Here is a 13,070-nt window from a genome sequence, read left to right as displayed (position 1 = left end):
CTGAACAATTGGTGGCAAGCTGTTCCCAGTCACCAAGGGTCCATGCTGCCATGCTTCAAGGAGAGTTTGAGTACAGTTGAAGCTTTCTCTTGGTGCAGAATTGAAGAGATCGAGAGTAGCTTGCAAATCTGGTGCAGAGTGGGCAAAGACACTGCAGTCACCTGCAAACTGTACATCGTGTATGTCAATGGTCAGTTTAGTTTTGGCATGAAGGGGATAGAGATTAAAGAGTTTTCCATCTAAAAGGCATTTAATACTCACACCAGAAGGTGGTTTATCTTTGAAGTGAATATCCACAGTCTGGTAAATAATGAATAGTATAGAGGCTATCTCACAGCCTTGCTTGACCCCAGGCTGGATTTTGAAGATGTCTGTTTCAGATCTCCCACTTGAGAGTTGACGTTATATCATCATGAAACAATTGCAGAATCATAATTAAGTTTCTTGGACATCCAAATCTTTGGAGCACAATCCACAGAGCCTCATGATTTACTGAGGTTCAAATGCTTTGATCTGGTCGATGAATGCAATGAAAAGTTCCTGGTGTTGTTCTTGACATTTTCCTTGGATTTGCCTGGTAACAAAACCATGTCAGAGGTTCTTCTGGAATGTCTAAAGCCACACTGTCTCAGGGAAGATTTCCTCAGTTACAGGAAGGAGGCAATTCAGGAGAATACGTGTCAGGATTTTCTCTGCTATGGACAAGAGGGAAATACCTCGATAGTTTCCACAGCATGTTCTTGATGGTTACAATTGTCACACTTCTGAAGTTGGGGAGGAATTCTTTTTCCTCCCAAATCCATGGGATTCTTGCATGGAGATTTGAAGTGAGCAAAAGTACACCAGCTTTGAAGACCTCAGCTGGAAACCATTGAGGCCTCAGGCTTTGTTATTTTTCATCTGTTTGATTGCTTGTTGCAGCTCTCTCATTTGATGGTGGTTCACCATTGAATTCTGCTATAGGGTACTGCGGAATAGCCTGGAGAGTATCAGCTGCCACTTTGAATCCACAGTCAAGGAGTTGTTCAAAATGTTTTTTCCAGCACAGACGGATGGCCTTTCAATAACACCCAGGAGATCTTGCTACAGAGGTTCAATGTTGCCCCTGAGACATGGGAGAACCTCACACAGAATCACTCTCTATATGACGCAGTCTCATCATAAAAAGCACCACCACTTATGATAAAAACAATCGCACTAGCCAACAGGAAACATGAGCTTTGCAAGTCCAGAGCAGCAAGCAGTTTTTCCAGCATGTGTCCAGCATGCAACAGATCCTTTTGTGCTCAAATTGGACTGATCTGTCATCTTCAAACACATTGCACCTGAAACTTAACTCAATGAATTATTGTTGATGTCATGATCTTCCACTATGAAGGGCAAACACACCAGCTAAAATAATCTACATGAAATAAGTGCATGTGTACTTAAAACGTTACTGAGGAATAACATTTTATACATAACAATAATGTAAATTCTGCATTTATGCGGTGAAGCACCAGTGTTTTTGAAACTGGTTTAAATGAATTGGCACAACAGAAAAGGCAGTGGGAGCTCATTGTCCCTGTAATAGACCCTTTAATACTTCTTCTTCCGCTCTCTGCCCAAAGGCAGCCCCGACCATCAGTGCCACGACCTCCACAAGTAGGGCAAGGGGACAGGTCCCAAATCCACCCCAGCCAGAACTAGGATTAAGGCCTGTAATATAAAAGCAAAAAATTGCGGATGCTAGAAATCCAAAACAAAAACAAAAATACCTGGAAAAACTCAGCAGGTCTGACAGCGTCTGCGGAGAGGAGCACAGTGAACGTTTCGAGTCCGTATGACTCTTCTTTGACCCAGACCTCCCTGTCACTTGCCATTTCAACACACCACCCTGCGCTCATGCCCACATGTCTGTCCTTGGCCTGCTGCAATGTTCCAGTGAAGCTCAACGCAAACTGGAGGAACAGCACCTCATCTTCCGACTCGGCACTTTACAGCCTTCCAGACTGAATATTGAGTTCAACAATTTTAGATCATGAAATCTCTCCTCCATCCCCACCCACTTTCCGAACCTCCTTTTTTCCAATAATTTATATAGATTTTTCTTTTCCCACCTATTTCCATTACTTTTAAATGTATTTCCATCCATTGTTTTATCTCTATCTTTTAGCCTATTTCGATCCCTTCCCCCCACCCCACCCCCACTAGGGCTATCTGTACCTTGCTCATCCTGCTTTATACCCTTAATGTCACCTATTATCACATGCCTTAGATAATATCACCACCTTCAACATCTCTTTGTCCTTTTGTCTATAACATCTTTTGGTTATCTCCACCTAACACTGGCCCTTTATCCAGCTCTACTTGTCCCACCCCACCTTAAACCAGCTTATATTTCACCTCTTTTCTATTGTTCCTTAGTTCTGTTGAAGAGTCATACGGACTCGAAACGTTAACTGTGTTCCTCTCCGCAGATGCTGTCAGGCCTGCTGAGTTTTTCCAGGTATTTTTGTTTTTGTTGAGGCCTGTAATGTTGGCACCAATCTGATCCACACTGGCCATCCACCCCCACCCACCCCCCCCCAGTGCCCAAGCAGTCCAAGTTGCTGTGGCAATGTGCATTTCTGCATGCATTACATGCATATTGTAGCCTGAAGCTATGAATAGTAATGGTAGAAGCTCGAATTTCCTCTCCACCACATGCTAACCACGGATCTCTCCCACTCTTACCTCCTGCCATTGGCGTGTGTTGGAAGGATTTACAAGTTGATACTCAACCTGTTGGGACGTATTGTGAATGCACCTTCCTTGGCCATCAAGACCTGGGGCTGAATTTTTCCATCGGCGAGCAGGGGGCAGGGCCCGCTCGCTGACGCATAAAATGACACGGGATGATGTCGAGGGGGACCCCCCCAATGTCATCCCGCCCCTTTTAAATTTTCAGGAAGGCAGGGGCACAGCCAAATCAGCTGTGCGCCCGCCGACCTGTCAATGGCCAATTGAGGCCATTGACAGGATCATTGAAACAATTAAAGGACCTGCCTGTCCATCCTTAATGTTGGCGGGTAAGCCAGGAGCCCCAGCGGGCAATAGAAAAAACATGAAACCTCATCCAAAGTTATTGTGAAAAATAAAAGCTCATGGTGTAGGGGGTAGCATATTGGCATAGATAGAAGATTGGCTAGCTAACAGGAAACAGAGAATAGGCATAAATGGGTATTTTTCTGATTGGCAAGATGTAACAAGTGGTGTGCCACAGTGATCTGTGCTGGGGCTACATCTTTTGCCATTTATATAAATGGCTTGAACGAAGGGACCAAAGGTATTGCTGCTAAATTTGCTGATGCCGCTAAGATAGGTAGGATAGTAAGATGTGAAGAGGACACGAGGAGGCTACAAAGGGACTTTGATAGGTTAATTGAGTTGGCAAATATCTGGCACATGGAATATAATGGGGGAAAGTGGGAAAGTTTCCATTTTTTCAGAAAAATTGAAAAGAAGCATATGAATGAGAGATTGCAGAGCTTTGTGATGCAGAGGGATCTAGGTGTCTTAGTGCAAGAATCAAAAAAGGCTAGTATGCAGGTACAGCAAGTAATTAGGAAAGCTAATAGAATGTTATAATTTATTGCAAGGGGAATTAAATACAAAAGTAATGAGGTTATGCTTCAGTTATACAGAGCATTAATGAGACCACATCTGGAATACTGTGTACAGTACTGGTCTCCTTATTTAAGGAAGGGTGTAAATGCATTGGAAGCAGTTCAGAGAAGGTTTACTAAACTAATATCTGAATTGAGTGGGTTGTCTAATGAGGATAGGTTGGACAGGTTAGGCTTGTATCCACTGAAGTTTAGAAGAGTAAGAGGCAACTTCATTGAAATATATTAGATCCTGAGTGATCTTGACAGGGTGGATGTGGAAAGGATGTTTCCTGTTGTAGGAAAATCTAGTACTAGAGGCCACTGTTTAAAAATGAGAGGTCGCTTATTTAAGAGAGGTGAGGAGAAATATTTTCTCTGAGGATTGAGTCTTTGGAACTCTGTTCCACAAAAGGTGGTGGAAGCAGAGTCTTTGAATATTTTTAAGGCAGAGGTAGATAGATTATTGATAAGCAAGAGGGTGAAATGTTATCAGGGGTAGGTAGGAATGTGGAGTTGAGGTTACAATCAGATCATCCATGATCTAATTGAATGGCAGAGCATTGAAGGGCCAAGTGGGAAACTCCTCCTAATTTATGTGTTTGTTTGTATGAACCCAGAGCTTCTGACTCAGACGCAGAGAAGCTACCCACTGCACCACAAGACCTCCCTTTAATACAATGGCCAGGAATTTCTTTAGTTATTCTCACCACTGTAACTTCATTGAAAGTGTGGTACAAACTGTGTTTATGGTGCAAATAGAGTTTCAGCCACATGAAGTTATGATTCCTACAACTCTGAGAAAACTTAAGGCTATGGAACCTGTGGTTGCACCGAGCGTATTGTTGCACGGTATATCATTTCCTATTTTTAGTACACTGAGTCTGCCTTGAGCAGTTTAAAGTCAGGTATAGATAGGATTGGTCAACTGCATGATAAAATTTCACTCCGCTATCACAATTAATTTCAACCCTATGATTCTTGTCATCCTCCTTATCTCAGTGAAATTACCAAATTAGTGCTAGCTTATCAGCAGGGAAAGCACGGTCTAAATTGAAACAGCCCAAGTTCATTTTACTGGAACATTTTTAAAAGGTAGGGCAGAAAGACTTTAATCCCATCAGCCTGAGTTGGAATAAAACAGAGCTCTACAAGTGCCAAGACAAGATACTTGTTGCCGATGACATGCTAAACATGAATCAGTGGTACTGCCCTTGTTTCTGAAGTGGAAGTATCTGGCTTCATGCCACATTCCAGAGACTTGAGAACGTGATTAGGCTCATTGCAGTACTAAGGGAGTGTCGAATGTGTCACCTTCTGGGCGAAATATTAAATTGACAGTACATTTGCTTTCACAAGTCAAATGTACAGTTGAAGAAGAGCAGAGGAGTTCTCAAGTTTCCTGAGTAATATTTGTCCCTCAGCCAGCACCACTTAAAAACAGATTATCTGAGCATTTCCCTTATTGCTGTTTGTGTGACCTTGTGATATGTAAATTGGTTTTTCTAATCCCCTACATCCACATGGTGATCATACTTCCAAAAAAAACATAATTGACTGTAAAATACTTTGGGATGTCCAAGGCATTATATGAATGCAAGTTCTTAGAACTTTGACAATGACAGTTTTATCAAGTGAGGGCAAACTTCGATCAAAAGAAAGATCAATTCTGTTTTGGCTCTTTACAGTTGTCAATATTTATTTTCTTGATTTTTTTACTTTGCCAGGAGGCTTTTAAAAGTGGCATCCATCGAACTGTACATGCAGGTGAAGTTGGACCTCCTACAGTGGTCAAAGAGGTGAGGGAGGCTATGTGGTTATTTATACCTGGTTTGTTTAATATATTACAGCAATGATTAACTTTGAATCCCTATACAAATCAAGCCATGGTCTTGATTGACCACCAAATCAGTTTTTCTCTGAGAAATTACAGCACAGAAGGCCATTCGGCCCATTGTATCTGAGCTGGCTCTCTGCGAGAGAAATTCACCTAGTGCCACCCCCTTGCCTTTTCCCTGTTGCCCTGCACATTTTTCCCTTTTCAGGTGATGATCCAATTCCATTTTGAATGCCATGATTGAGTCTGTATCCACCACACTCTCAGGCTGTGCATTCCCGATCCTAACCACTTGCTGCACAAAAAAGATTTTCCTCATGTCGCTATTGCTTCTTTTGCCAATTACCTTAAATCTGTGTCGTCTGGCTCTCAACCCTTCTACCAATGGGAACAATTTCTCCCTTTATACACTGTTCAGCCCCCTCATGATTTTGAATACCTCTATTAAATCAGCCTTCTCTTCTTCAACGAAAAAGTCCCAGCATCTCCAAACCATCTACATAACTGGTTCCAGGGATGAGGAACTTCATTCTCATGATTTTTTTCTATATCCTCTCTTATTCCTTCTCATCCTTCCTAAAGGGTGTTATCCAGGACTGGATGCAGTAATCCAGCTGAGGATGAACTAGTGTTTTATACAGCACTATTATACCTCCTTGCTTTTGTACTCGATTGCCCTATTATAAAGTTCAGGATGTTGTATGCTTTATTAACCACTTGCTCAACCTATTCTGTCACCTTTATTGATTTAGGCATATATATCCCATAAGACCATAAGACATAGGAGCAGAAATTAGGCCATTCGGCCCATCGAGTCTGCTCCACCATTCAATCATGGCTGATAAGTTTCTCAACCCCATTCTTCCGCCTTCTCCCTGTAACCTTTGATCCCCTTACCAATCAAGAACCTATCCATCTCGGTCTTAAATACACTTAATGACCTGGCCTCCACAGCCTTCTGTGGCAATGAATTCCATCGATTCACCACTCTCAGCTAAAGAAATTTCTCCTCATCTCTGTTCTAAAACGTCTTCCCTTTACTTTGAGGCTGTGCCCTCGTGTCCTAGTCTCTCCTACTAATGAAACATCTTCCCCTCGTCCACTCTATCCAGGCCTTTCGGTATTCTGTAAGTTTCAATCAGATCCCCCCTCATCCTTCTAAACTCCATCAAGTATTGAGCCAGAGTCCTCAAACGTTCCTCATATGTTAAGCCTTTCACTCCTTGGATCATTCTAGTGAACCTCCTCTGGACCCTCTTCAGGGCCAGAACATCCTTCCTGAGATATGGGGCCCAAAATTGCTCACAATATTCTAAATGTGGTCTGACCAGAGCCTTATAAAGCCTCATCCTTGCTTTTATATTCTAGTTCCCTCAAAATAAATGCCAACATTGCATTTGCCTTCCTAACTATTGACTCAACCAGCAAGTTAACCTGAAGAGAATCCTGGACTAGGACTCCCAAGTCCCTTTGCCCTCCAGATTTCTGAATTCTCTCCCCATTTAGAAAATATTCTATGCCTCTATTCTTCCTACCAAAGTGCATGACCTCACACTTCCCCACGTTGTATTCCATCTGTCACTTCTTTGCCCCTTCTCCTAACCTGTCCAAATCCTTCTGCAGCCTCCCTGCCTCCTCAATACGACCTGTCCCTCCACCTATCTTTGTATCATCTGTAAACTTAGCCAGTATGCGCTCAGTTCCTTCATCCTCTTAAAGTGTAGGGCCCAGGACTGGACACAATACTCTAGCTGAAGCTGAACTAGTGTTCTATACGAGCTCAACATAACCTCCTTGCTCTTGTACCCTTTGCCCCTATTAATAAAGCCCAGGATGCCGAATGCTTTATTAACCACTCTCCCAACCTGCCCCACCACCTTCAACACATGCAAATGCAAAAAAATATATAATTTAAAACAAAAATAAAGCAACATGTGCAAAAATAAATAAAATTGCACCAACAAAACCCACCCCAGTGCCCAGAGCAAGGGACATTGATGAGCTGAGGTCCCACCCCTTCTCCCCCACACCATTGGCCGGCATATTTGCACCCAGCCTCGCCCTAGCTGGGTCAGAGGCGGCCGCTGATTGGTGGCCCTGTTCCTGCATCCCCTTTAGAATTGTAACCTTTATTTTATATTGCCTCTCTGCATTCTTCCTACCAAAATAAATCACTTAACACTTATTAAATTTCATCTGCCACTTATCCGTCCATTTCACCAACCTATGTCCTTTTGTAGTTCTATACTATCCTTCTAACAGTTCATATTACTTCCAAGTTATGTATCATTCGCAAATTTTGAAATTGTGCCCTGTACGCCAATATCTAGGTCCTTACATATATCAGGAAGAGCAGGGGTCCTAACACAGACCCTGGGGAATTCCACTACAAACCTTCCTCCAGTCCGAAAAACAACTGTTTACCACTGCTCTCTGTTTCCCGTAAATCAGCAGATTTCCTATCCATTTTGCTACTGTCCCTTTTATTCCATGAGCTCTCACTTTACTTACAAGTCTGCAATTTATCAATTACCTTTTGAGTGTCCATGTACACCACAGCAGCAGCATTACCTTCATCAACCCTCTCTGTTACCTCATCAAAAATGTCCAACAAGTTAGTTAAACAGGATTTTCTGGCAACAAATTCATGCTGGCTTTCCTTAATTAATCTGCTATAAAACCAGGAAATGCTGGAAAAGCTCAACAGCACTGGCAGCATCTTCAGAGTACTGAAGAAGAGGCATATGGACTCGAAACATAACTCTGTTTCTCTCTCCACAGATGCTGCTAGACCTGCTGAATTTTTCCAGCATTTTCTGTTTTCATTTCAGATTTCCAGCATCCACAGTATTTTGGCTTAATTAACCTGCTTTTGTCCAAGTGACTATTAATTTTGTCCTGAATTATCGTTCCTATATGCTTCCAAGGTTTTTGTTATTAATACAAGGGTTCTCAACCCTGCCATAAGAAGAGTCCTTTATGGTGGTAAAATATATTTTTTGGTCTAAAAATTCATTATGGCCCTTTTCAGGCCCTGGGGCAGGATTTTCCCATCGGCGAGCGGGGGGGACAGGGTCCGCTCGTCGACACAAAAAATGATGTGCGGTGATGTCGGGCGGAACTCCTGGCGTCACCGTGCCCCATTTAAATTTTCAGGTAGGTGGGGGCGCAGCAAAATCAGCCGTGCACCCGCTGACCTGTCAATGGCCAATTGAGGCCATTGACAGAGTCATTTAACTAATTAATGGACCTGCCCGTCCAACCTTAAGGCTGACGGCAGGCCAGGAGCCCTGGCAGGAATGATAAAAAGCATGAAACCTCATCCACGGGCGGGACGAGGTTTCATGTAGGTTTTTAAAAATTTTATTAAAGTTTTTAAAAAAATTATGGACATGTCATGTTCATGCGACAGTGTCACATGAGGGGACATGTCAGGATTTTTTTTTTCTAGTTTTAATATTTTTGACAGAACAGAACAGCCAATCTCCCTGAGGCAGCACTTAGCCTCAGGGAAATGAGTGTGCGCTTTCGTGCGCATACGCGAAACAACACACTCTTGGGTTTAGGGATTTCCCCCCCCCCCGCCTGCACAGGGAGCGCATAGTGCTTCAATGCAGATGTCATGCTGGGCGGGCCTTAATTGGCCACCCACGTAAAATATGGCTGTGCCCCCATTTAGGGGTGCCGATTGGAGACGAATCTGTGCGCGCCCGCAATTTAACTTTGCCCCCGACGGGGGAAAATCCTGCCCCTGGTGTTGCTGTTCACAACCTGCCCATGCCCATTGCCATTACCTACTTGATTTACCTGATTGTAGTGTTGATCTGAGCGAGGCCATGTTGCTGGCTGTTTGAGGTGGGCACATATGTCAATCTCGTGTGGTATAGCCAGCCTGCTCCTCTTAAAGGCAGTCTACTCCACCACCCCATCCTCCCACTTAAAGGGGAGCTGCACTCAGTGGATGGGGGCTGATATTGGCTGCCTGTACTAATACTGGCTAAATGTGGGAGGTGCTTAAATGGAGCACCAGGGCAGGGAGAGGGTTCTGCAGTTCACACATGGGGAGCTAGTGGCCTTGCTTATGGAGACTGAACAGGTGGCAAGACATCAGGTTTCATTGGAGCACCAGAAGGCACACTGAGAACCTTGAGGATGCTAATATATTACTGTCTTATGCCCCTTCTCAATGCTCTGCTTATGCTCATCCTGCTATCTGTCTTGATGTGCAAGCAGCTGATGGTGTTTTTAAAAATTAATTCACGGGATGTGGGTTTCGCTGGCTGGGCCAGCATTTATTGCTCATCCCTAGTTGCCCTTGAGAACGTGGTGGTGAGCTGCCTTCTTGAAGTCCATGTGATGTAGGTACACCCATGGTGCTGTTAGGAAGGGAGTTCCAGGAATTTGACCAGTGACAACAAAGGAATAGCGATATATTTCCAAGTCAGGATGGTGAGTGACCTGGAGGGGAACTTCCAGGTGGCGGTGTTGCCATCTATCTGCTGCCCCTGTCCTTCTAGATGGTAGTGGTCGTGGGTTTGGAAGGTGCTTGGTGAATTCTCGCAGTGCATCTTGTGGATGGTACACACTGCTGCTACTGTGTGTCGATGATGAAGGGAGTGAACGTGTGTGGATTGGGTGCCAATCAAGTGGGCTGCTTTGTCCTGGGTGGTGTCAAGCTCCCTGAGTGTGGTGGGAGCTATACTCATCCAGGCAAGTAGGGAGTATCCCATCACACTCTTAACTTGTCATGTAGATGGTGGACAGGCTTTGGAAAGTCAGGAGGTGAGTTACTCATCGCAGGAATCCTAGCCTCTGACCTGCTCTTGCAGCAGGTCAGTTTCTGGACAATGGTAACACCCTGTTGATAGTAGGGGATTCAGTGATGGTAATGCCATTGAATGTCAAGGGGCAATGGTTAGATTCTCTCATGTTGGAGATGGTCATTGCCTGGCACTTGTGTGGCGTGAATGTTACTTGCCACTTGTCAGCCCAAGTCTGGATGTTGTCCAGGTTTTGCTGCATTTGGACATGGACTGCTTCAGTATCTGAGGAGTCGCGAATGGTGCTGAACATTGTGCAAACATTAGCAAACATTCCCACATGATCTTATGATGGAAGGAAGGTCATTGAAGAAACAGCTGTAAATGGTTGGGCCTAGGCCATTACTCTGAGGAACGCCTGCAGTGATGTCCTGGAGCTGAGATGACTGACCTCCAACAACCACAACCATCTTCCTTTGTGCTTGGTATGATTCCAACCAGTGGAGAGCTTTCCCTCTAATTCCCATTGACCCCAGTTTTGCCAGGGCTCCTTGATGCCACACTCGGTCAAATGTGGCATTGATATCAAAGGCAATCACTCTCATCTCACCTCGGGAGTTCAGCTCTTTTGTCCATGTTTGAACCAAGGCTATAATGAGATCAGGAGCTCTGGTGGAACCCAAACCTCTTGTTTTCCACCTCACCCCATCCTTACCCCTTCTGATTGCCTGCTTTCAGAGACCATAAACTGCCACTTGCCCACCCAAAGGAGAACCAGGAGGAAGAGAGAGACAGAGAAAGAGCACAACACTACAGTACAGATGATGAAGAGGCCCTGTCACTTGCAACTTGCAGCTCAGATACTGGTACTCAGCAAGTTAGAGATGCTGGTCTAGAGTTTGTGATCTGCATGTGTGAACTATGAAACGTGGGTGGGTTGCAGCCAAGACTGGGGGAAAGGATAGTGCATTTGCCTTGGACGAATTCTAATACAGGCGATGCAGACTGGGGCTTCCACGGCCAGCATCCAGGAGAATGCTGATAAAGATTCTAAGTGCCTTGCCTGACCTGCCAGGCAGCCAGGAGCATGGAGGTGTTCAGTTCCAACTTTGCAGAGGGCATTGCGCAGAACTTTCTCCCTCTCTCTAGCTCCTGCTTCATCTCACTGTCGTGTGCTTGAGATACTTGTGACAGCAGCCCCCAAAGTTTGTGCAACCTTTGACAAGTCACCAAATCCCCTGCCCTCTACCCTCTCTGTGAGGTTGTAGCATCACACCTTGCCAAATCTTGACCAACTGCACTCAAGCTGTATTGAAACTTCTTTTCTGTCTCTGTGGGGCCTCCTGTTGCTAGGCAACAGCACAGATTTTTTTCTACCTTGTGTTTGTTTTACCTTCCCTTCAAGAGTCGTAAAATCTCATTAGAATGCAGGCAAACAAACAAAGCCTTAGACCTACTGTCTCCACTCTAAAATGAAACTAGACCTGAGGATTTGCCTTTTTAACCCGCAAATACAAATATAACTTACTTAAACTATCCCTATTTTCTAGCAATCTGAGTGACTTATTTTCTGAAGGAAGGCAACATGGAGGTTAGAATTTGTGGTTGGGAGTTTAAAAACATTGAAAAAAGAAAATGTGATTTCCTTATTGAGTTTTTAGGAACATGTCAAAATACTTTGTAAAATATAGTGCTAGAAGAAGAACACATTTTTCCTGGTTTTTAATGTTAATTGAAAAACTGCAAATCATAGTTTTTCTGCTGGCTTCCACCAACTTTAATGATTATCTTACATTTATTTATTGTTAGGCAGTAGACATTTTGAAGGCTGAACGGATTGGACATGGGTATCACACAGTTGAAGATCCTTGTCTCTACAAGCGCTTGTTAAAAATGAATATGCATTTTGAGGTAGGGAGATCCTGGAAATATATTTACCATTTAATTTTTCACTCTAAATATTTTGATGGCAGAATTATTTAATTATTTTCAATTAAAAAGGTCATGATATTCTGCATGATTGCCAATGGACCATACATTTCTGCCTGCTAAGTTGTGAAGGCGTTGAGTTGATGTCTTTGTATTTTTCAGGTATGCCCCTGGTCTAGCTATCTCACTGGAGCCTGTGACCCAGATTTAACTAAGCATCCAAGTATAAGGTAAGTCCAAGGGGAGGATTATACCCTCGTTGGGTGGGCATGGTGGGCAGGCTCGTGAGTGGCAGCGCAACAGTACGCCACCTGCGATCAGGCCCCGACCGCAATTTCACGCTGGCTGGCCAATTACTAGTCAGCCAGCATGAATTGCGTGCTGAAACACTCAGTGCTGCCTGGGTGCGGAGGGGAGGAGGGTGAATGTGGAAGTCAGCACATATGCACAGACGCACTCAGTGAGATGGTGGACAGGCTTTGGGGAGTCAGGAGGTGAGTTACTCTCTGCGGAACTTCCAGCCTCTGACCTGCTTTTGTGGCCATGGTATTTACAAGGATGGTTCGGTTCAGTTTCTGGTTAATGGTAACCCCCATATGTTGATTGTGGGGGATTCAGCGATGGTAATGCCATTGAATGTCAAGATTTTGGATTCTCTCTTCTTGGAGATGGTTTTGCCTGGCACTTGTGAAGCACGAAAGTTAGTTGCCACTTATCAACTCAAGCCTGAATGTTGTCTAGACCTTGCTGCAAATTGGCATGGGCTGCTTCAGTATATCCTGTTCAAACTGTTACAAACAAGTTCTTACTGTTTGTTAAATTTGTACATCGAACAGCAGGTTAATAGCACTTAGTATTAACATAAATTTCAGTACTGTGGCACAGGGACAGATGCAGGTTTGGGTTCCACTCAAATCA

General features: G+C 44.0%; 1 protein-coding gene across 1 annotated transcript in view; it reads left to right on the top strand.

Moving 5' to 3' along the window:
• Window positions 1–13,070, top strand: part of ada (adenosine deaminase) — a 102,884-nt gene that overhangs the window by 73,485 nt on the left and 16,329 nt on the right. Inside the window, exons 7-9 of the mRNA XM_041205606.1 lie at window positions 5,354–5,425; window positions 12,033–12,134; window positions 12,315–12,382. Of these exons, the coding sequence (XP_041061540.1) occupies window positions 5,354–5,425; window positions 12,033–12,134; window positions 12,315–12,382 (242 nt within the window). The remainder of the gene's footprint in view (window positions 1–5,353; window positions 5,426–12,032; window positions 12,135–12,314; window positions 12,383–13,070) is intronic.

The sequence above is a fragment of the Carcharodon carcharias genome, chromosome 14 (assembly GCF_017639515.1).
Source record: "Carcharodon carcharias isolate sCarCar2 chromosome 14, sCarCar2.pri, whole genome shotgun sequence".
Classification (NCBI taxonomy): Eukaryota; Metazoa; Chordata; class Chondrichthyes; order Lamniformes; family Lamnidae; genus Carcharodon; species Carcharodon carcharias.
Note: the sequence above shows the minus strand (reverse complement) of the source record. Positions and strands in the feature narration are given on the sequence as shown.